The following is a 24,525-nucleotide window of genomic DNA, read 5'->3' as shown; positions in this document are numbered from 1 at the left end:
TCGTCAGCTCTTGGCTGGTTTTCAGATGGTTTTATGTTTTTTCAAGCATTTTGATTTAGTTTTACTAAAAGGATTGTCCAAATAGCATGCCCACCATTTGTACGTGATAAGTTACTCCTGGTATATGGCCCCTGGCTGGCACTGCCAGGGTACCCAGGGAGGGGACCCAGTCTACTCCTGACGTCTTTCACACATGGTCCTTGTGCATTATTAAGCTTTCCTTTAGCTCACCATCTTGCAAGGGGCAGTGGTCAGTAGCCCATCTCCCTGTGCTTCTGCAGATGGGTCTCCTTACTATGGCAATGCCTCATCTGAACAGCACCCAGCTCCTTCCTAGGGCGGGGGATTGGGGATAGGTGACCATCACTGATGCCATTTGTGGGGGCCTAGCACAGAGCAGAGGCCAGGAAGAAGAGATAGGTAAGTAGGTGGAGGAACACCCAAGGCTTTCTCATGGGGGAGGCGGATCCTTCCAAGGCTAGGTGGCCCTGATTTCTCCGTCCTCATGTGCAGCCTGTGGGAGCTGGCAAGGACAGTAGTAGACAAGCATTCTTGGATGGCATGTATCCAGTGAGTGGTGGACATCATGGTATTGTCCATTGGAAGGCCCCATTAGCTTGGCAGCTTCCCTGTGGCTCTGAGCCCAGGTTGTACCACTGCAGGCTGTGGCCCAAGCCCCTAGCATCACAGTGTAGCACTGGCTGCAGCTTTGATGGTGGGATTGGTGCAGTGGAAATGCCCTTGTTTTGTGCATACTGAGGGACTTTCTGCAAAGGTTTCATTCAGAGATCCAAGAATCAGTGCTTCCCATGTCAGTCAAGAGCTCTCTCTGTCCCCAGACCCGTGGTGCCTGTTGGGGACTCCTGACCTGAAACAGTGAGACATAGCCTTCCCCAGTCCATGATGGCTGCTTGTACACCCACAGGAGGGCTTTAGGGACCCTTGCCAGGACACTGCACTGCATGACTGCTTGGAGTCCTAGAGCAAAGGGGCAGGAGTGCCATGACCTGTTGAGACATGGAGCCAGAATTGACAGGGCCTGGGCACCTTACCTAGCAAGGGCTTGACACACCGACCCACCTTATAGGCGTGCTGCCTCCTGGAGAGGAACCTAAGCTCTACTTGGCAATGCCTGATTGGCCTCTAGCACCAAGGCCACTGCAGAGACTTTCCCCAACTCTGAGGGTGCTCCAAGTCTTTCTTGACCCCCAGGATTCCCTGAGATAGTGCATAGCCTACTCTGTTAGGGTACCCTCTGACAGTGCTCTTGGACCTCAGTGGCCTCCTTTAGATATATAGATGCTCACAACATGCATTCACACACTGTATTCAGATACTGTGCACACTTACACATGTGAACACACAGATACATGCACACATGTACAAAGTTACATTCAGAGATGTATCCATGCACTTACACTCCTTGGCAGAATCATATCTATGTACATACACTAACTGCAACCCCCTCCCCCCACCCTCACATACACCCAATTCATTAGACTTTTCTTAAAGGTCTCTTTGGCTCGCTTCAGTATTGGAACAACTTCTTGGCTGCTCATGTCTTGGCAGTGGATGCTGGCTGTGCCCTGAAGCTGTGTCACTAAACCATTGCACACATGCATATTTCAGGGACCTTCAAGTCACCTTTCCAGGATTGGTGGCATCAAGATCTAATCTCAGTTTATAAGAACTGGAAAATGTTGTGGGAGATGCCTGCCGGGCCCAGAGGCCCCCTGGGGCACAGGGTTCATGGGCACAGGGGGTGTGCACATCGTCAGCATGTGTCCCTACCTACTGGTATGGGTGGATAGGGCTCTCGGGTCCCGCAGGGTGGTGGGCATATGTAATGGATGAAGGCCTCCGGGAACACATGCTGCAGAGTACACCCAGGTGAGTGGGGCGTGACGTCCCGCATTGGGGTACCCTGGGTTAAAATGAAGGCATCTCCCTGAGCTTGTGGGGAGGAGTTGGTGTCCATGCAGGGGAGGATTTGCTACCCCCTGACCTCCAGCTATGTACGTGATTCCTGTTCTTGCTGCCACCCTCTCCAGCACCCCTTCACCACCTCTGTGGGCTGTGTCCAGGGCAAGTGAGCATTATGGGTAGCAGAGTATAGACTGGTGCTGATAAATGCACAGGTAAAGGGGATGTTTGTGGTGGGCAGCTGATTCTCACTTATCCAGTCCTGCCCACTGGTGGCTTGTTCTGGGTCTTGGGCCTTGGGAGGCTCAGCAAGGCCCTTCTGTCATTTACTGTCTGCTCAATTCACTGTTTCCTTTTCCCACAGACCTCGTGACCTCACTTGAGCAAAGCTGCCCTCACAACTCATGTGCATCATCTTCTTTACATTTGATCCTCACCCTGTTTCCAAAAATGCATACAGGTAACACCCTTGTTCTGTATCTGCCAGGCTTTGGTGGGCCTAGTATGCCCGGCTGGTTCTTACCCACTTGGTAAGAGAGGGAGGGGCAAGGACAGGCCACAGGGTGTGTGTGCCAGGACCTAAATGGCAGGAGGCCAGGGGATGAGCTCCCAGTGGTTCTTTCTTATGGGGTGCTGGCAGGATGCTTCTCTTGTGGCATGGGCTCAGAGTTGATGTACAAAGATGTAAACCCACTGAGCTGCATGGGCAGGGCAGAGAAGCAGAGTAGATCCAGGCTGGAGGGTGCAACTCTGAGGGCTCTGATCAGGGTCAGGGCAGCAGAATTGGGGCAGGGGTGACCATGAGCAAGACCCTGATGGACAAGGTGCTGGTGAGAAAACTGTGTAGTGGCAGTAGCATCCAAAGGTCTGGGACCTCAACCTGAAGAATGAGGACTGGTTGGAGGAGAAGCTGGAGGACCAGCTAAGGAGGTGGAAGACAAGGGCCAAGGAAGGGTGATCCAGAAGCCAACTCTCCATACTCTCCCCGAACTGTGGGCTCAGGATGGAGGCCTTTCCATTCCCAGGACATGCCAGCATCTGTCCACATACAGGAAGAGGCAGAGATTTAACCAATAATCAAGAATGACAATCAAAAGCACTCTCATGCAATTGCCTGGGAAGTTTCTATCACTTTAAAAGGTGCATCCAAAATGATATGAATCATTTCAACTAGGTTCTTACAGCCCCTAGCAGAGTGCTTATCTTGCAGTGAGTCAGGGTCCAACCTACAGACAGAATTCTGCAGGGAGAGCGTAATATATAGAGCTACTAACCATAACAGGGGACCTAAAAAGTAAGGAACTGGCTGGTGAGAAGTGAACAGAACTTTCAAGAATATAAGAATTACAGATATGAGGGATGGGGTGGGGACTCAGATGCGGTGCCCAGGACAGAGCCCTCTCCTTCATCCCCAGATTGAGATCCATGCCTTGCCAGAGGGAGCATGGCTGTGAGCCACTGGATGCCCAAGAAGTCTCTGCCATCTTGGCTGAACTTGGTAGAAATCTGCCTTCTAGGGTAACTGTCATGAGGCAGATGCTAGGCTGAGGTACTGGCCTCTGCATACCATGTGCAACTGTGCAATGCAGGAACTAGAACCTGCAGAAGCTACATGGATTGCAGGAACCTCCTCAGAAAGCATCCTGGGCCAGGAAAAAAGCCAGTCTTCCTCCCAGCCTCCTCTACTGATAAAAACCTATTGGGGCTGCAAAGTTCAGCCCCATTCTCACAGACCAGGCAGTGAAGGATGAATTTGGACCTACAGTGTAATAAATTAATAACTGATACAGCCCACCCCTTTGGCTCCTCGGCTTTCATGTGCACCCTCCCAAACTCATTTGAACTCCTGGGCACCAGTGAACCAACTCTGCATTTCGAGTTGATAAGTGAAGAAGTTTGCAAATGAGGCAACACAGCCTAATGGTCCCTGAGTCAGTCATTGGAGATATTTGTACTCCCAACTTTAGCAGAGCCCCACTTAATATTTTGTTCCCCAAAGACCATCTGCATGTAAAGTAAAAAATGGGAAGAAAGAGAGAGAAGAAATTGGCAAGTATAAACAACACATGAAACTAGACAGTAAGGAACTGTGCAAGCCAAATGTAGTGGTGTACGTTGGTAATCCCAGCTACTCAGGAGGATCATGAATTCAAGGCTAGCCTGGGCAACATAAGTGAAACCTTTCTCAAAAACAAAAAAAGGAAAAGGGAAAGAAGGACTGTGCAAACACCATCCTTGTTCCTGTCATCGGCTGGTGGCTGGTTTCCTTCATCCACCACCCTCAGCTGCTCATAAGTCTTTGTCTGGGGGTAGTCCAAATGCTCTGCCTAGCCTAGGTGGTTTGGTGGCTACAGCTTTACTCTGGCTGTTCCTGTCAGATGTGGAACCTAATGCTACCCATGTGCATTCTGTCTACCTGGTTGCCTGTAGGAGGCATCCTGCTTCCAGCCAATCCTGGTGGTCAGGGACAGACTCAGGGCCTTCCCATTCACCACCTGAGACTTCTGGGGATTGTCTTCCTTCAATATATCCCTTCAGCAATTTAGCAACAATAGGGTAATCAGGAAACAGGCCAAAATAACATCACTTGAAAATATCAATCACAAAACCAGGCTTCATCCCCAGGGCTTACATTGTGGCTATCACAGCTGGCTCTAAGTGAAGTAGAGAGGCAGTCCCTTTGGGTTTGAAGCCGTACCAGAAATAGGACAGACTTCTGACAAGGGTCACCAACAGTTGCATGGTGTTATGGGCTGAACTCTATCCTTGTCACATTCCTGTGTTGAAATCCTAACTGCCAGTACACCAGTTTGTGAATGTATTTGGAAATAAACTTTTAAAGAAGCGAGTAGGATAAAATGAATCTAGGTGGACGGGCCCTGATTTGAAGTGACGGGTGTATTTATGAGAAGAGATTAGGATACAGATACACACAGAGGGATGCCGTGTGAACACAGAGATAGAAGATACCTAAGAGAGAGACCCTCAGAAAAAACCAATCCTGCCGACACCTTGATGGTGGACTTGCAGCCTCCAGTACTACAAGACAATAAATTACTACCTATGATGATCTGTTATGGCAGCTCTGGGAAACTAATTTATCGTAGGGTCCAGGTTGCCCCAGGATACTTTCCCTGCACTTGGATCCTCCCACTTCCAGGAGGATGCTCTTGTGCCAGTTTACAGGACACCGGACACGAATCTTACATTTTGAGTATGTGCATCACTTGCCAAGATCTTTCCTTGTGGGTCTTCCTATTCCAGGAGGCCTCAGCATTTCCCACGTACATTTTCTAAAGGCTTAAGCCAAAGACTAAATCAGCTGCCCCCTGGGTGACTAAGTAAATATGCACCATGTTTTCCTAACCCTGTGGGAGGAGTGCAGAGGAGCTTCTAGTGGCCACTTCCATTCTAGCTCTAGGGGTGTCTGGCAAGAATGGCAGGCTGCAGGCTGGTGGTGTAGACCCTTCATGGAGTCCCCAGCTGTCAACTCAATTGCAGCCCTGGGATCCTGAGCAGAGGCCAGCTTAGGATCCCATGGACTGAGGCCATAATCCCAAAAGATAACAATCTCAGATACTGAAACCACAAAAGTTCAAAATAGAAATCCCTGCCAGGCACCATTCCTGTAATACTTGGCTCATACCTGTAATCCTAGCTACTCAAGAGGCAGAGATCAGGAGGACTGTGGTTCAAAGCCAGCCCCAGGCAAATAGTTCACAAGATCCTATCTCAACACAAAGAGAGCTGGTGGAGTCTTTCAGAATATGATCACCATTGGTTGCTTTAAGCCACTATGTTGTAGTAATTTGGTACCCATCACAGAAAACCAAGACCCTCCAGCAGGATAACACATCACATTGTCGCACAACCCCCATCTTTTTCAGAAATGTTTTTACCCTTCCATGCTGATGTCCCTTCCTGGTTGTAACCTGGAGCGGCTGCTAGACAAGCTGTTATCCCTCATGGCAGCTATTCTGTGGCTCACTGCTGCCAAACCACCCCCTGATGGTGACTGATTCAGCCCCCAAATGATACACCTGCTCACCCCCAGATGTTACACATGCCTGGCCCTCAGGACAGTGCACATACTCAGAGTTCGCACATGGTCAGCCCCTAGTCATTGGGCACACTCACCCCTCAGCAGTGTGAGGAGTGCCTGGTGGTGGTGGGTAATCAGTAATTTCAGTTTATATAACAAAACAAAGGCAGTGGATGACTTCCGATCCTCAGAGCCCCTCCTGGGGGTTTGGGTAGGAGGGGGCAGTGGTTGTCAGCTTTCTAGCTCCCTGGATGTTAGGCACTGTAGCCCCAAGTGGTGACTGAGGGAATTACTGCCTCCTCTCATCTGGGACTTGATGTGGGTACTCCTCCAGCCTACTCATCTCTGAATTATGTCTTTAATGAAATCCCTAGCAAACCACTAGCGATTCCAACTGAACAGTGACTCCTATGATAAAAATAACCCCAGTAATTAACGTTCATGAGTTATTACGCAAACACATTCCTTGTTTAAAAATAAGCAGTTGAACATCTTTTGAACTGCTTAGTCAGCTTTTCTTCTCGTTTTCTTTTTTTTTTTTTTTTCTCCCACTTTTTCCTTTGCTGGAGCATTACATAAGAAGCAGCCCATGAAGCTGACAGCCCCAGCCTGACTTTGGGCAGCAGAACTCATCAGCCATGGACCCTGGGAGTGCTGGGCTTAGTGAGCAGGAGCTTTCAGCTTCACTCTCCCCCACTCACTCTGAGGGGCCCAGGCAGTGAAAACAAAAAGAGCATTGGTGTTTAAGAGAGAACAGCAGAACAGGACCCTGTGGAAGTTGACCCTACTCCTGGGGCAGTAGGGTCTTTCAGCTTATACCTGGTGTATCTTCACTGCAGTTTGTTGCCTCTTCCCACTTGGGGATCTCTGCCTCTCCTGAACACCATCCAGGCCATGGCTGATGCATGGAATGGCCTGTGCTTGCCTAGGGATGGTGCATTTCCTGTCAAAATGGTGCCACCAGGATGAGTCTCGGGACCAGAGAAGGTGGGCACTGCTGCTGTCCCTGCTGCATAAGTAGGGGTACCTCCTTCCAGAAGGAACAGAGCAAAGATGGTGGGAGACACAGGCTGGGGTCCAAGTTGGAACATGGCAGTTGGAAGTACAGAGAATTATTCTATAATTGACTTAGACTTGTATCAGGGACAGCCATCCTCTCTCCATCCTGGGTGGCTCCATGCTGCAGCCCTAGAGCCAGCTGTGTGGATGGGACAAAGAGTGACTACTGAAGGCTGCGAGGCTCCACAAAACAGGATAGCAGGCCCTGTGTACTGCTGGTGCTCAGTGTGTGTCCTTAAAGTCTTTTTGGTAGGGTGCTTACATTTCCAGGAATCTCACAGACTTGCATGAGTGTTGTCAGGGAATGGTTAGTTAGGCAGGAGGGACAGTGCCCCACCCTCCAGCCTGGGCTCATAGGGTGTGCTTGGTGGTACCACTCAGCATCCTTACTTGCCCAGCCCCTGGTCTGCTGCTGGTTTGGCCCTATTTGGGTTGAGTGCGGATTGTGTAGCATGAAGCAGACCTGTCTCATAGTGCTGAGCCTCTCTGTACAGCACTTGCCTGTGTGGGCACGGTCTCCCTGGGAGCTGCGTGGAGCCACTGTGGACCTTCCTCCAGTGTGGGTGTGGCAAGGACTGGTGGTTTCCTGTCCTCTTTGGGACTTGCCCATGTTGCTACTGCTGTACATTTTATATGTTAACAAGAGAAAGTCTGGGGTGTGTAGCTCAGAGCATATGCTAAGTTCAGTCCCTAGAACATGGCTTTTCTGTTTCCATCTGAGAAGACCCATCATGCTTTCTTCTCCCAGGCTTATCCTGGCTGCCAACAGGGATGAATTCTACCACAGACCAGCCAAGTTGGCAGACTTCTGGGGGAACAACAATGAGATCCTTAGTGGTAAGTTTTTTCCACACCTGGTCAGTAGCCATTCAGCATGGTATCACCTGTACCCCTGGGGAGGCAAGAAAGTACAAGTTTCATAATGATGCTAGCTAGTAGTCTGCTTCCAAGTGTAAATGCTGAATGTATGAGTGGACATGGATGGGCCTTGGGGTCAAGGTCAGCACTGGTTAGCCCTCCCCCCAGCACTGAGCATCCCCTAGAACTGTCCACCCAGCATTGTTACCATGGCTTCATGAGCCATGGGATCCCTGCATTTTGTGGCCACATCACTTGGTCACTTTGTAAGGCATTCTAGTTGGAGTGCATTTACTTGTGTATTTATGTATCTGCATTCATGTTTCTACTTGTGCACTCATTGCTCCAGTGTTAGTGGGCTAAATTTACAGCAAAGGCTTGTGTGGTGGTGCATTTTGTATTGTATTCCTAGAAATACTATCATTGAACTTTGTTCTAGATGTACATGAGTTTTTTTGTTTGAACTCAGGGCTTTGCACTTGGAAAGCAGGCTCTCTACCACTTGAGCCACAACTCTAACACATGAGTTGTTAAGAGATTGATTCATTCATTCCTCTGCTTAGGATTTGTTAGGTGGTTGAGGAACTGTGCCCAATCTAGGGCAAATTATTCTCAGCTCCTGAGGCATGTGTTATTTTTCTCAGTACTTAACCAGTGTCCCAGGAATTATGTGCTTTTTCCAATCTGGCTCCTGGGAGCCACTATTCACCACCCTGCGTAAGTGCTGTCCCTCTAATCCTTCTAGGTGGTTCTTTCCCAGCCTCAGTTTCCTTACACACATGTACTGATCAGATCTCTGACTGTGGCTTTCTCCTCTGTCGTCTTTTGTCCCATGAACTCTGACTGCCTTGGTCTCCCTGGACTCTCAACTCCTATCCTTAGCTCAGGGAATCTGTTGGCCTCTGCTTGGGTCCCCACCTTCCCATGGTGAATCCTAAGGATTCAGATCCTTTTGTCTTAAAACCCATTTCCCACATATTTTGTTATTTTTTGGTTGTTTTATGCAGGAGAGAAAATCTGGACACTGTTGCTTGGCCAGTTAGTACAATCTCATTCATTTTTTAATTATTGATTTGTAGGATTTGCTTGTGCATTCTGGATGAGTCCTTTGTTGGATAAATTGACTGCCTATTCATTTCCTTAATGATATCTTTTGGTGAGCCAAATATTTTAATAAACAAAATGCAGTTTATCTATTCTTTTATGGTTTGTTCTTTTTGTGTCTTATCCAAGAAGCCTTTGTACCCCTAAGGTCATAATGATATTTCCTTCTGTTAAAGCCTTCTGATTTGGGGGATCTATGCCCTGATCTATGATTTAGCTCAAATTAATTTTTGTCCATGGTGTGAGATAAGGGTTGAATTTCATTCCTTACTCCATCTCTAGTTGTTCTAGCATTATTTATTAAATGGATATTCTTTTGCCTACTATATTACTATAGCAACTTGGGTTGTAAATCAGTTGGACATATATGCATGGGTCTATTCTGGGCTGTCTTGATGCCAGCACCACACTGTCTCAATTACTGTCCTTTTTAAAAATTCAACATGTTATTGCCATATATTAGTTTACATGGGGGAGGTTCATTGTGACTTTTCCATATATGCATAATGCACTTTAGTTAGGTTCGCCCCCACCATCACTCTCCCTCATCCTCCAGTCTCCTACTTAAATAGGTTTCATTGTCCTATTTTCATACACGTATATAAAGTAGATCGACCCTACAATTACTGTCCTTTTAGACCTGGCAGCGCAGGGCTGAATACCTGTAACCCCAGCTGCTTGGAGGCTGAGTGTGGCAGGAAGGATCACTTGAGCCCAAGACCTGGGCAATATAACAAGACCTTGATATAAACAAATAAACAAGCAGATAATCCTTTTTAGCCAGAGGCTGTGGGAGTGGTGACTGCAAGGAAGCTAGCACTGTCTCCCAACCCCCAACCCTGGCTCAAGTGCGAGATGTGTTCTGTAGAAGCCATCTGCAGAGCCCTGGATTTCAGGGTCCCCTGCTGGTATTGGGCTGAGTGTGGTTGGTGCAAGTGTTGTGGTGAGGTGGGAATATCACCTGCCCACCTTGCATACCTTAGGGGCTGCTTACTTTGAAGAATTAGAGCCCCTGTCCCTACTAAGCCAAGCTGCCTATCTCTCTAGCTGTGTAACATGCTTCTCCCCAGGGAAAACTGGCCTGGGAACCAGAGCCGGGCCAAAACCCATTATGGTGATCTTTGGTGGTGGTAATGCTGTCTGTTGCCTGGTGCAGGACTTGACATGGAAGAAGGCAGGGAAGGAGGCACATGGCTGGGCATCAGCACGAGGGGAAAGTTGGGAGCACTCACCAACTATCTGCAACCACAGCAGGACCAGGAGGCCCGTGGCAGAGGTATGGTGGGTGGATGGGGACTCAGGCCTAGATAGGGTGGAGCCAAGGCCCATCAGGGAGGGGCTGAGGTGGGACAGGGCCTAGGTATGTGATGGGAACAGAAGCAGGAGGCTCTGCTTTACACCCAATCCACCTTGATCTACCTCAGGAGCACATGGCAGAGACCTGAGGAGGAGCTGAGAAGGGATGGGCCAGGAATCACTGTGGGAGCCACCCTTGGTCTGTTCCCCTTGGTAGTAGAGGTATAGAGGTTATCTCTGAGAATGAGCTCCAAGCTTGTCATTCCCCAAGTGACACTTCTGACTGCTGTGTCGTTGTCCCCTATTTACTCCCAGAGAACATCTCTGTGAACAAATATTGTCCTCAGTGAAGATTTTTTTCCTTCATGTTGGATTTTCATATAAAGGTGGAATATATTTTTTGGCTGAGCTGGGGAATGAACCCAAAGGCCTCAGGCAAGCTAGGCAAGCACTCTGCCACTGATCTATATCTCCTACCTAGAAAAAAAATAAAACAAACAAAAAATAAAACCAGAATTCTTGCCAGGCGCTGGTGACTCACACTTGTAATCCTAGCTACTCAGAGGCAGAGATAAGGAGGATCATGGTTTGAAGTCAGCCCAGGCAAATAGTTCATGAGACCCTGTCTCAAAAAAAAAAACCCAAAAACCCATCACAAAAAAGGGCTGGTGGGGTGGCTCAAGGTATAGGTTCTGAATTCAAACCCCAGTACCAGAAAAAAAAAAAAAAATCAGAATTCTTAGTGTCATCCTCCTTGATGGCCCAGTCAGTGAGGTGTGGCCAACTCCAGAAGCTGGGGCCCTAGTGGGACCCCTTTTTTGCCTGCATCCTCCTAGAGGGTCCTACTCCAGTCTTCTCAGGGAGAGAGACTCATATCTTCTGCCTTGGCTATGGGTGTCTGTCCCCTACCCACAGGTGAACTTGTGACCCACTTTCTGACCACTGACATGGATAGCTTGTCCTACCTGAAGAAGGTCTCCACAGAGGGTCACCTGTACAACGGATTCAACCTCATAGCAGCCGACCTGAGGTGGGTCTGCCAGGAGATGGATGGCAGCCCTAGCCAGCACGTCCTTGGAGGCCAGGTCTCCAGCTTATTAGCAAGCAGGGTTCCACCTCACCAATCAGCTTTGTAGCTTTTCCCAGGTTGTTGCTTCTGGTGGACTTGGCAAGCATCTGAAAGACCTAGCCTGTCTCAGACCCACCAACTTGGGAACTGGAAAGCTTGCTGGGACAGTGTGAGGGTGGCTGAGTCCCTGCTTCGCTTGAGAGAGCTGCAGTGTGTGTGTGTGGGGGGGGGGTTGGAGGTGCTGGGGCTATGAAGGGTGGCCTGTGTGAGGTGGTATCCACTCCCCTCCCATTAGGATGCTCTGCAAAATAGCTGGTGGCAGTCATGACCAAGGGCTGAGTTCCCAGGTGACTTTGGGACTCAGGAACTACAGAGGTTTTATGTTTGGCCTTTCAGTGACCTGAGCTTCCCTCCTTTCCTTTTACCCTCCCCGCCTTCTGGATCCCCATCCTTCCCCTTCCAATGCCCAGAAGTCAGTGCATGCTATTAGTTAGCCCAGGGGCTTCCTTTCCTATCAGCAGGATCGAGAGGTAGTTAGCGTCCTATGGGCAATCTATGCCCAGATTTCTATCCTGAGGTGCCTCCTTCCACAGACCAGGTCCACAGGCCTCTGCGTCTGACAGCCCTAAGCCCACTGTGCCTTGAGCATCCATTGCAGGTGGCACACTTTGTCCTACCCATGCATGCATGGAGAGGTTACCTTACTCAGGAAGCTGAGTGAGCCACAGTGGCCCACTGGAGGAGGGCCCAGGATGGGAGCTAGCAATCACACTTGCTGCCTGGAGCTCTCCTCCCTTCTCACCTCTCAGGGGCTCCTGGAGGCCACGTCCCTATGTCCTCTCTGCTTCCCAAACTTGGAGGCCACTTTGCAGTATCAGTGGTTCCATATGTGTCTGACCCAGCCTCAGGGAACCAGACCAGTCACTGTGATGCTGGCAGGACTGGGTGCTCAGTAGCTGTGACTGAGTGACTGGGGGACAAGGGTGTTAGGCTTTGAGTGGATGCATGAGCAGGCATGGGCAGGCTTGAGCGGGTGGTTTCTGCAGTTGGGCCTCTGGGAATCTGAGAAGATTTCCTGGTTCCTGGAGACTGCAGAGTCAGGGCCTGCTAGCCTGAATACAGCCCGAGGGCAGGCAGTGGTCAGAAGAGCATCTCATAGGTCAAGCAGCAGCTGATGCCAGGGCGGAGGCTGGAGGAGAACCGCTGTCAGAGGTCATAGAGCAGCCTTGCTGGTATATACAAATGAAACCAAATGCCTGGAAGGGAGAGAGACTTGACCTGCTGGGTCAGGCCTTGCCTTTGTCTGACTCGTGACAACTCTTTCCACAAAAAGTTCAAAATTGCTTTTTGCTTGTAAACAACCTCTGAACTCATTAGCCAGACATCTTAAGAAAGTTGCCAAGGGCTGAGTGCCAGTGGCTCATGCCTGTAATCCTAGCTACTCAGAAGACAGAAATCAGGAGGATTTCGGTGTGAAGCCAGCCCTGAGCAAATAGTTCATGAGACCCTATCTCAAATAAACCCATCACAAAAAAGGGCTGGTGGAGTGGCTCAAAGTGTAGGCCTGAGTTCAAACCCCAGCACCACAAAGAAAAGAAAGTTGCCAAGGTCTATGGTGAGGAAGAATGTGAAAGGAATGTCAACACAAATGGGGACTCTGGAAACCAGTGGTGGGTCTTGCCTGGTGGAAGCATGGAGTAGGAGGAAGAGCAGGTCTCTCCAGGTTCCAAACCCTCCCCTTTGTTTGTCCACCTTGAAGACACAGTTCTCCTTGCCTGGTGTCTGACCTTGGGAGGTGTCTCATAGGTCACAGAATCCCTCTTAAAAAAATGCATTCCAAGTTCCAGCACAAAGACCTCAGTATCGAGGAAGTGGGGCATCTTCAGTAGTAGAGCATTTCAACTATTGTAAAATGTACACTCAGCATATGAAAAAGTAGGAAAATGTGGTCTTTATTCAGAATCCTACTTCACTCTGAGGCCACCCAAAAAAGTACTTGGAGATGAGCCATGGAGGCTATTGCCTGACAAAAGGGGCCAGTGTTCATTGGGGCGAGGCTCAGGCCTGTGGCAATCACCATGTGTTCACACCTTGTAGCATTCAGTAAAGCAGGAGGATCTTTCACATGTTGCTACTTCCCCGGCAGGTGGTTCCCCAGGTGACCCAGGAATGTCCCTGTGATGCCAGACATGAGCTGGGGTCCCCATGACCCAGCCTTTCATGCCTCCAGTCTGGCTGAAAGGGACTCTTGTCCTTGTGCTGGCCACCAGCCAGGGCTCAGGGCCATGAGATCACTGGGCATTGCTTAGGCGCAGGATGCCTGTGGCTCCATCTGACCTTCTCTCTCTTCCATTTGCAGCACAGAAAAAGGAGATGTTGTTTGCTACTATGGAAACCGGGGGGAACCAGAGCCCATCATCCTGACACCAGGTGAGCCTTCTCTGGAAGCTCAGCAGGGTGAGAGGCTGCTCCTATGTAGGAGACATAATGAGTGCTTTTCAGAGGGCAAGCCCCTGTTGTATTACTTTCCTGGGACTGTACTTTTTGGCCATTTGTGCATCTTAGGTGATCTGTACAGGATTGGGTCCTAGACCTGCCCTCAAGAGAGCCTCATATTCTCCCTGCCCCCTTCCCATGGGCTCTTCCTGCAGAGTGAGACTTTAACCTGTTCTGGACTTTCTACCTTAGCCCCACCCTGCAGCCTTGTCTCTTCCTATCCCTTCTCTGAGCCTTTGGGAATATCATCACACGGGAGCATCCCTAGGTCTACTTACTAATAAACATACACACCACATTCTAGCCCTTGCAAATGTGTGCCTCTTTTCCCCTAGGTCCCATGCCTGGCCCATGTCCTCCCATTTTTCCTGGACTCCCTCCTTCCTTTCACTATATATTTGTCCAGGTTGTGCCTTCTGCATCTAGGCCCTGCTATCTCCTCCCTTCAGGTGATGTGATTTTCTGGAAGATTCCTTTGCCAGCCTCCTTACCCCCAGTCTGGGCAGAGTGTCACATTGCCCCTCTCTGTGAGCCAGTTTGGGATGAAAGAAGTTGAAGTCTATGTCTTGTCCCAAGTCTGGGCCAGGACAGAGCAGGAACCCCTGGGAAAGAGTACAAATGAGGTCTACCATAGCACACCTGGTAAACAAACCTTCTGGGACTAGAGCCTGGGCTCAGGGCCTGCTTCCTCCCTCCCCGACTCACTGCCATGGCTAGTCTTTGCTGATGGCATCTCAGGACTAGAGGCCTTAGACACCTGCTCTGGTCCCTACGCCTCAGCTGTTGGTCCATGCTAGGTGCCCCAGTCCCTGGAGAAAGTGTCAGTGCATTCAGCAGCACCCATACCCTTGCTGTGTGACAGTGCTCCTTTGCAGCACGGTTCCTGTATCACCAAGTCATAGGCACTTTCTCTGCAGTTGGTACCAGTCACCAAGTATTGCAGGACACAGGTTACTCCTTCTTACTGAGAACCAGTAGTGGATCTAAAATCCTAAGTTTTAGGTGGGGCCCATGGGAAGTGGCAAGTACCTCTAGGACAGCTAAGTGACCCACCCTGCCTGCATTTCAGGATCTGACAGAGCTTCAGGGCCCATTAGGAATACTGTGGTCCCTGCCTGGTTCACAGCAGCACTCACACTCACACTGATGCATACTGTGAATTTGGCTTCCAGCTTCCTGTGTCATCCAGGGACATTGTAGCCATAGGGCCCAGTAGCTCCAGAGTAACTCCTCACCCCCAGGATGATGTTCAGGCTGGCACACTCTGGGCCAGTGAGGTCTTCTCCGCACACATGGAGGGTGGCTTCTAGTATGTCCTGCTTGCTACCTTGCATACACCTTATTGGCACCTTTTGCTTACATGGCCTGTTGTCTGTTAGCTGCAGCAGAACCCTGACTGCCTTCTATGATGCTGGCTTCCCTTTCCCATCTTGGATAGAGCCCAGAGTGGGGAGAGGGCAGAGCACAACCAGCTGAGCTCCCAAGAGCTGGGTGATGCCTAGCTAACAGTGAGGTTCTGGGTGGTTCTGATCCTGGGAAGGAGCATTCTGGCTCATCTCTTTTGGTGACTTATCTAATAAATCATTGCCTAATCTAAGGGTACGAAGCTTACACACACACACACACACACACACACATTTTCTTCTAAGAGTTTCATAGTTTTAGCTCTTTCATTTAGGTCTTGTGGTTCAATTTGAGTTAATTTCTACATACAGCATGAGGTAGGGCCCAACTCCATTCTTTGCCTGTGGCTGCCCAATTCTCCTTATCACTATTGAGTGGTCTTCCAAGTTGCTCTGTGAGGGAAAACACACAGTGACATCTGGACTAGAAACTTAGCTGTGGGGCCTCAGCAGAGCCAGGGCAAGTCTTCTGGGACTCAGTTCTAGATGAGTCAAATCTCTGCTTCAGATTTGACTTGCCTGGTACATTCAGAATGCATGGCTCTGAGCTGCCTTCCTTTGCTACCTGGGTCTCTGGAGAAGGGGCTCCAAAGGGCCCCTCACTTTTGTGACAGAAGAAACCCCTTTCTTTTTGGTCACATCTCTCTGTCACCACTCTGGAACTTCCTTGTTTTGAGAAACTATAGCTTATAGTTCTTGCACAGAGACCCTCTGTTCTCCCAGCCAGGGTCCAAGCCAATAGACAGGCCATACTCTACCCAGACCCCACCCATGCTCACTGTCTAGGGTTCCCTAACTACTGATATGAGTCTAGATCTATCATCCGTCGTGGTGCAGACCTGTCAGAAATAGGTGCAGAGAATGTGCTGGAGTGTGTGGGCAGCTTGGCCTCAGTCTGGTTCAGTTTTGCTGTCTGTCCCCTGCTGCTCCCCTGGTACCTCACCTTATGCCAGGTAGATGGGTGGGAGGTCAAGCATTTGCCCTGATATCACACAGTGGGGCCTCAGCACAGCCAGGCTAACCCCTTCCCTGCAGGGACCTATGGGCTAAGCAACGCGCTGCTGGAGACGCCCTGGAGGAAGCTGTGCTTTGGCAAGCAGCTGTTCCTGCAGGTGGTGGAGCAGAGCCAGGCACTCCCCAAGGATGCTCTTGTCACTCAGCTCCTGGATGTGCTCAACAATGAGGAGGCGTAAGTAGGCTGGTCTTGTTGGGGCAGAGAAGAAGGCTCTCCTGCCAGGAGGCCCGCGGAGGGTGACCAGAGCTGGCTCCTCAGTTTCCGGGGAGCCTGATCACCACGTCCCTTACCTGCTCCCCTTTGGCAGTCAGTTGGGCTTTCCAATAAAGGCCTTTGATGATGGAAGACAGTGCAGCCAGGAACCTGTGATTTGGGAGCTCGATGTTCTCAGAGATCTGACACAGGCTTGCATGGAGCTAGAGAAACTAGAGGATCCTTTCTGCATGAGGAAGGCTAACTGAAGATTCTAGAAGGTTCCGGGTATTAAGCAAACCCTGGAGGGAAGCAGCCAGGCTCTGAGGGTTCACATCTTTTCTCCAGTGACCATAGGGCTAAGCACTGGGCATGGATACACCTGTGCTTGAGGAAAGGAGCTCCCACCCTCTTCCCTGCCCCTTTGCCTCTGCATGGGGCATCCTCAGACACTGGCCTCCTATATCTTGGCAATCCTAGCCAGGGGTCCTAGTGTTTGTCAAACTAGCCTTCACCTTGCATATAGCCCCACACATCCCTCCCCTTCCCACTCAGCTTGGGCCACTTTCCTTCCTTGATGACCCAGTGTCCCCTCCTATTCCATCCAACTTGCTCGCTCCAGGCAGTCCCTCAGGAGCCCCCAGGCTCCTGTGCCCCCTAGGACTCTTTCCTGGCCCCTGCTCATCCTCCCTGTCCTCTGGGCCTCAGAACCGTGACATCACCCTTCAGGCTCAGCATCAACCACCCCACTAGGGGACCCTGCTGTCCCTTGCTGAGCCATACTTATACATAGTTCTTGGTCACTGTGTCATCCTGGACAGGCCTGTGATGGGCCCTGGATGCACTTATTAATGACTACAGACCTGGAGCCAGTTGTGGCTGGTAAGTCTCAATACAACTGGACATCTATCATGTGGACAGATACCCACAGGGCACCTCTAGGGGGCAGATAGAGAGCGTACGTACTGTCTCACTGCTTAAGCACAATGATGGAGTTGTAAGTGAAAGGGTACACAGAGATATGAGGTGTCAAGCAGAAAAGAGGGCAACCCTTGTGGTTCTTCCCAGCTTCCTTCTAAGGCAAGGGCTCCTTAGGAACCTCAAGGCTATTAGCATGGCAGGAAGAGCCCCCAGCTGCACAGGGCTACGGACAGGCGGCGGACTGATAACCACCATCTCTATTGTCCTTCCAGACAGCTGCCAGATCCAGCTATTGAGGACCAAGGCCAGGAATATGTGCTGCCCATACTGAGCAAGTATGCGGCTGTGTGTGTGCGCTGCCCTAACTACGGCACCAGGTACCTGGTACAGAGGGGCTGGGGCTGCTGTTGCCACACCATCAAGTGTCCTATTTCCCAGGCTGGAGGGATGGCAATGAAACTGAGCTTCCCTACGCTCCACAGCTGGCCAAGGCCAGCTTTCTTCCCTGAGTGGGTTTCAGAGCCTCTTCCCTGTCTTACTATAGGGAGTGAGCAGACCCCATAGTTAATGGCTGTGCATTAATGATTGCCAGCTCCCAGGGGCTCTGTAGGTCAGGGTTCAAGGCCTCTAAAGCTTCCATTGTCTCCTACATGGGGCTCCTGAGCCATCTCCTATTGGCGGGGAGCCAATATACAACCATAAGGGAGCCAGAGATGGCATCAGGGATGTTCCTGTTGCCATATTCCTTCTGGCAGATGGCCTGGTACTGACACTTCAGAGCCCCTGAGTCAATGCCTAGATGGCAGCTACAGATTGGTCATTTCTGTGTGTGTGTGTGTCCGTGTGTCCACCCACCCTTGTTTTGGAAGAGATGGGAACTCAACATAAGAACCCACTGTGGGGAAGGCTGGGCAGGAGAGGAAGAGGGTACACTGAGTATTTAGGGTGGGCCAGCTGACTTGGCTTAGGCAGTGGGGGAGGAAGGGAACAGGCAGGAGTTTTCTAGATGGACAAGTCCACTAGGCCTCAAGTGGTTGAGTGCTAGACCTTTTGGAAGACCTGAACATGGCCAGGTGCCTGGGAGCTCTGAATAGGGAGGTGCATGGTCCACTTGGGTGGCTCTGTGTGAGAGTGATAGATGGGTAGGACTCTGATAAAAAGGGAAATCAGGATAGGCTGGGGATGTTACAGAGTACAGGTGACAGGGCTCACCTGGTATGGTCCTATGGGACTGGCGATGGAACCCAGATGAGCTGTAATATGTCCCCAAGATTGAGACTGCTGCTGTCATGTCCCACCTCAAGTCAGAGCTGAGTGCTCAGCACAGGTCCCAGGCATGATGGGTCTGTCCCTTCGTGCCTCAGATCTGGCCCTAGCTGTGCTGTAACAGCTTGGGGCCAAGGGATGCAGGAGGAATACTGTCTTTCAGAACCAATACCATCATCCTTGTGGATGCCGATGGCCATGTGACCTTCACAGAACGCAGTATGCTGGACAAGGATCCCTCCCGCTGGGAGACCACCACCCATGAGTTCACACTACAGAGCTAACCCCCACAACTGGGCATGGCCAGCAGGTCCTTGGGAGGCCACGCCTGAAGGGCCAGGGTGGACAGGAATCTTCCATGGCCATACTTCTGTTGAAGTGGGGCCTTTTCTCTCCTGGTGTACAGAGTACAATTGTGCTTCAGTTCCCATAGTCTTACCTGCTCTGCAGAATGATAGTCATGTTTGGAATCAGGCACAAGGAAAAAGCAAGAAAAATCCACTTTTACAACAGAAGCACAGCCTTATTAGAGAGCCAGTGGTCCTTGAGAGGGTGATTGTGTGTGCACTGGGGGCTCTTAGACCCCTTACTTGCCAAGGTAGGCATCGTGGGTTCTGGGAAGGCCCATTCAGCAAAGGAGACTTGGCTAGTTCCTACCATCTCCCTTCTCCTTGATGAGTCAAACTTCATAGGAATCTGAACTTGAATGTGAGCTGTTGATAATAAAACTTTGAGACTGTGGTGAGTAAGTGTGTTTCAAGATCCTTCCTTTGTGTGACAGTGACAACAGCTACTGGAATTCCTGTGGTGGTATAGATGCCCACATGAGGCTTTGTTGTCACAGCCTCCTGAGCTGTGGGCTAGGCAGCCAGTCTGTCCATCTGTCCTTGGGCAGAAGCTGGAGTGCAAGAGAGCCCACATGCATGGGACTCAGGTGCTTGTTACAGAGCGAGCCCTCCACCACCAAGGACTCAGTAGGAGGAGCACCAGGAGGGAGAGGCACAGTCAACCCGTGGATGGCAAGGCCAGGAGATGGTAGAAAGAGGTAGATTGTAGGGTCAGAGGGCAAGTGGAGTCTTCCTCAGCCCTGAGCTGGAGTCCCTAGCCCTGGCTAACCATAAGTCCCATATATCCAGCGCTCAGTCCCAGGCTTCTTTTTTTTTTTTTTTTTTTTTGCAGCACTGGGGTTTGAACTCAGGGCCTCGTGCTTCTTAGGCAGGTGCTCTTACCAGTTGAGCCACTCCACTGGCCATTTTTTGTGATGGGTTTTTTTGAGATAGGGTCTCCTGAACTATTGCCTGAGACTTGCTTCAAACTACAATCTTCCTGATCTCTGCCTCTTGAATAACTAGGAGTATAGGTGTGAACCATCCGCGTCCAGCTTCCCAGGCTTCTTTTTGCCTCTGCGTCAAACTCCTAGAGGCCTCTGAGAGCACTGAGCACGGGTGGGTATGGACCCACACCGGGGTGAACCTTCTGGGTGTGAATTGCTTATCCATCTGGGGAGAAGCAGGGTCTTGACTTCTCTATTCCAGAGGGGACCACCCTCTGGAGTCCCAGGCCTTCCACACTCACTTTGAACTCAGAAAAGTGCTTGAGCCAGGCCAGGTTTTAAGGGTGGGTGCCATCCATGACAAAAGCCATGCTCCAGGTCTGAAGAAAAACAGATCTCAAGTCCCACATGTGTCCAGCAGAGTCAGGGTGACAGGCTTCTAGCTGGGGACGAGAGGGGCACCTCTGCTGCCACTGTCCTCCATCTGCCTCAGCAGGTTGGGGCTATCCTGCATGCCAGAACCTACCCTGGCCAGGGAAACTGCCCTCATGCAGAGCCTCCCTAGACATTTGCCTCTGTCTTACAAACTGGGCCTGCCCAGGGAAAATTCCAAGCCCTTGTCTTTGACCCTTCACCAGTGGCCTGGACCTCCTGAAGAAGTGGCAGCCTGAGATCTAGATCCTATTGTAATAGGTTGAGTTATGTTGTCTCAAAAAGATATGTTGGGGTCCTGACTCCCAGGAACTCAGAGTGTGACTGCACATGGTCTTTCCAGAGGTAATCAGGATAAAATGGGGACAATCAGCTGAGTCCTAATCCAGTGTGACTGGTGCCCTTATAAAAAGGGAACTTGGATACAGTCACAGGTGCAGGAACAACATTTCATGAAGACTGAGGTTCATCTGCAGCAGCCAAGGATGTACCACAATGGAAGAGAGTCCTGGATCAGAGCCTCCTGAGAGCCTTCAGAGGGAGTGCAGCCTGGCTGCTGCCAGGATCTACATTCTAGCTTCCAGAATTGTGAGATGAAAGTCAGTTGTTGGCTGAGGGTATGGTTCAGTGGTAGAGCATTTACCTAGCATGCATGAGGCCCTGACATCAATGTGCACTGCAAAAAAAAAAAAAAAAGGAAACCAAATCAAATGTGTGTTCTTTATACCACTCTGTTTGTTATGGCAGCCCTAGAAAACTAATACACCTGTGATCCCTACTTTACATGTGAGGAACCTGAGCTCAGGGAGACATCTTAATGGCCCCTCAGTTACTACACAGAGGGGGAGCAGAGCCCTGAGGCCAGGATGAATAGGACAAGGACAAGGTGGCACCTCAGGGGGCACCTGTTCCTGCAGATTCATGGTCCTCCCACCCCTTCTGTCTTCTTACTTTCCTCAGGTCCTCTCACTACTCACAATCATGTCTTGTACCCCAAGCCTTTGCACTCACTGTCCCCTCTGCCTGAAGAACTATTTCCTCAGATATCCAAACTGCCACCTCCCTCATTCCCCATACTTCCTGTCTTTGCTAACATCTCTTGGGCAGCCACCATTGGGCTGGGGTGTAGCTCAGAAGTAGAGCCCTGGCCTAGCATGTGCAAAGTCCTGAATTCCATCCTGAGCACTATCAAAAAATTAAAGTCACAATCTTGGAGGCTGGGAATGGTGTCATACACCTATAATCCCAGCTACTTGGGAGGGAGAGATAGGAAGATCTCAGTCTGAGGCCAAGCCTGAGCAAAAGCACAAGACCCTATCTAAAAAACAAACTAAAACTGAAAAGACTAGAGATGTGGCTCAAGTGGTAGCAAGCACAAGATCCTGAGTTCAAAGTTCAATCCAGAGTACTGCCAAAAAAGAAAGCCACAATTCCTTGCTCGGCCCTGTTCGGTTTTTCCTCTATGGCAGTTAGCACTGTCTGATGTGCTATACATTTTGATTGTTTCTTGTGTCTTCCCATCAGAATGAGTACTCCAGAGAGGTAGGGGCCTTCTCTCCCTTGCCCATTGCTGTATCCTGATGCCTAGCTAAACCAGGTAGACATTTGAACCAAGGATGACAGGTGCTGTTGCTTTCTCAAGTCTCCCAATGTATTTATACCAGTCCCTTGAGGTAAGGCCCCTGCTGTTAGAAGGGTACAAGGGCCCTAGGAAGCCAATGCCTTCTAGAAGTTTTGGACATGCCACCAGGGAGGCCTGGAAGCTGGTATGGTCTAGCCAGTCCCCTATGTTTATTTTCAGTTACATCTGACCCGAGTCCCCAAGACGGACCCTCTTCTATTGGTGGATGGAGAATTTACCACTTCTCAGATGCCCCTTCCCTCATGAGTTGCTTCTGCCTCTGACCCTGAGGTGGCTGAGTTGAGTGTGTAGATTTGGAGGCTGGAGGTATGACCCAGGTGGAGGTATCTGTGCACAAACACGGCCAGTTGAGGAATTCAGTATGGCCTTAGGTTTCATCTCTGCAGCCCTGGGTTCCAGGCCATTTGCTCACAGACTCCCCAAGACTATGTCTTTTGAGCTCATCTCTCAGCAGATGGTATCACCAAGGCCCTTGAACACAGACCTGGTTCATGGGTGAGCTGGGCTCATGGGTGAACTCCAGTCTGTCAAGCTTCTAGTCAGTCGGTGTTTGTGATTCTGAGGCCGGAGCTAGAAAAGGCCTGTGGCAAGTGTCCTCATCACCCAGTAGGTCCCACTTTGTGTGGGACCTGAAGTGCACAGATCTGAGGCCTCAGGTCTGACTGCTGAAGGGGTCCCCAACTCACCTCTCCAAGTGTAGGAGGTTGCTGTGGTTGGATGATAGAGCCTGACTGGCCCAGCCACAGGGAGGTTGGCATCCCCTGGCTGAGTTCGGGAGGCAGATCCTCATGGTAGATGGTGCTCACTGTGAGGTACCTGTTGCTGGGGGTGAGGGCAAGATAGGAGGCAAGGTCCTGTGCAGAATTTTAGCTTTACCACCTGAATACCTCTTTTCCCCACTTTCTTTTTTGGGATTTAATTTGAATTTTATGAGATAGGGCCTCACTATGTTGCCTAAAGTATACCCTGAACTTCTGAATTCACATGATCTGATCCTTCCTGCCTCTGCCTTCTAAGCAGTTGGGACTAACATGAACTTGCAACTGCTCATGGAATATTTATTGTTTTGTTTTGTCTTTCTTCGTACTGGAGATCAAACCCAGGGCCTCAGGTATGCAGTCCTTCTCCCGTTTCTTTAACCTCATTATTTATTTATTTATCTATATTTATTTATTTATTGGCAGTACTGGGGCGTAGAACTCAGGGCCTCACGCTTGCTAGGCAGGTGCTCCACCACTAGAGTCAGTCTGTGTTGTGTTGTTTCTTTTTCAAGATAGGGTCTCATACCCAGACTGGCTTCGAACCACCATTTTCCTGATCTCTGCCTCCCAAGTAGCTAGGATTACAGGAATGAGCCACTGGCAACCGGCAAACCGTGTTCATTTTTAAATGATTTCAACTTACTAAAAAAAATTTAAACAGAGCAAAGTATTCTAGTAACCTTCACCTTGTTTCTTCAAATGTTAACACAGTATCTAGCCATAGTGAAACGATTACAACTAGGAAATTGACATTGATCCTGTTAAAGAAAAACATTCAGTGATACTTGTTATAGCCATGTAAGGAAAGCTTTATTCAGGACTGTCTGGACAGGTGTTAGGGACACAGCAATGAGCTTTTACAGTGGGGGAGAGGTTGGACTCAACTTTGAATACAGCATGGGCAAGTGGCAATTTATAACCAAGGAGCAAGGTGGGGGCAGTGGATAGAAAATAACAAAAAATATTAGGGTAGACTGACTTAGCAAGATTCTGGCTGAAGACAGGCCAGGTGATCAAAGTGGGTTGGAGCTGGCCAGTGACTCATGCCTGTAATCCTAGCTACTAGGGAGACAGAGATTGGGAGGATCTTGGTTTGAAGCCAGCCTGGGCAAAAAAAGTGTGTGAGATTCCCCCATCTCACAAAAAAAAAAAAAAAAGAAAAAGAAAGAAAAAGGAAAAAAGCTGGACTAATGATGTACATTCATAGGTGTCACTCCAGCTATGAGGAACTGTAAATAAAAGGATATCAGTCCTCGCCATCCAGGGCATAAACGTGAGACCCTACCTCAAAAATAACCAAAGCATAAAGGGTTGGAGGTGCAGTTCAAGTGGTAGAGCCATCTGCCTAGCAAATGCAAGGCCCTGAGTTCAAACCCAAGTACCAGCAAAGGGGGGAGGGGTGGGGGATGTGTTCTTGTCAATCTGACTTCAAGAGTTCTTTGTTAAAACTGGAATTTACAAGGAAGAACATAAATGGGTCTAGGACAAAGTTCAGGAGCCTAAGTAAAGTTTGGCCAAGCAAGGGATATTTTGTCAATGGAATACTGTGAGTTACTCAACAAACTTTATTGAGTTTTATCAGTTATCCTCCTACGTCCCTTTTCTGAGTCGGGATTCCATTTAGGATATGAATTCCACATTGCACCTAGTTGTATCGCTCTCTTTTTTGTGGTGCTGGGGCTTGAACTCAGGTCCTTCACCTGAGCCACTCCTCCAGCCCTATTTTTGTGAAGGATTTTTCAAGATAGGGGCTTGCAACCTCTTTGCCCAGGC

The 24,525-nt window shown here is 49.8% G+C and overlaps 1 protein-coding gene across 6 annotated transcripts in view; it reads left to right on the top strand.

Annotated features, from left to right (window-relative positions):
* The window catches only part of Tango2 (transport and golgi organization 2 homolog), a 34,816-nt gene extending 15,427 nt beyond the window's left edge, over nucleotides 1-19,389 (top strand). For 5 of the 6 annotated variants that reach the window (XM_074061275.1, XM_074061274.1, XM_020160665.2 and 2 more), the window contains exons 2-9: nucleotides 2,288-2,383; nucleotides 7,773-7,861; nucleotides 10,143-10,262; nucleotides 11,198-11,312; nucleotides 13,711-13,781; nucleotides 16,286-16,439; nucleotides 17,651-17,755; nucleotides 18,808-19,389. In XM_074061275.1, coding sequence (XP_073917376.1) covers nucleotides 2,328-2,383; nucleotides 7,773-7,861; nucleotides 10,143-10,262; nucleotides 11,198-11,312; nucleotides 13,711-13,781; nucleotides 16,286-16,439; nucleotides 17,651-17,755; nucleotides 18,808-18,928 — 831 coding nt within the window. In that variant the 5' untranslated portion in view covers nucleotides 2,288-2,327 and the 3' untranslated portion in view covers nucleotides 18,929-19,389. Of the gene's footprint in view, nucleotides 1-2,287; nucleotides 2,384-7,772; nucleotides 7,862-10,142; nucleotides 10,263-11,197; nucleotides 11,313-13,710; nucleotides 13,782-16,285; nucleotides 16,440-17,650; nucleotides 17,756-18,807 lie in introns of those variants that run through there. The other variant, XM_074061276.1, reaches the window with a different exon arrangement.
* Nucleotides 19,390-24,525: the final 5,136 nt, after the last annotated feature.

This window comes from Castor canadensis, chromosome 18 (genome assembly GCF_047511655.1).
Source record: "Castor canadensis chromosome 18, mCasCan1.hap1v2, whole genome shotgun sequence".
Taxonomy (NCBI): domain Eukaryota; kingdom Metazoa; phylum Chordata; class Mammalia; order Rodentia; family Castoridae; genus Castor; species Castor canadensis.
Note: the sequence above shows the minus strand (reverse complement) of the source record. Positions and strands in the feature narration are given on the sequence as shown.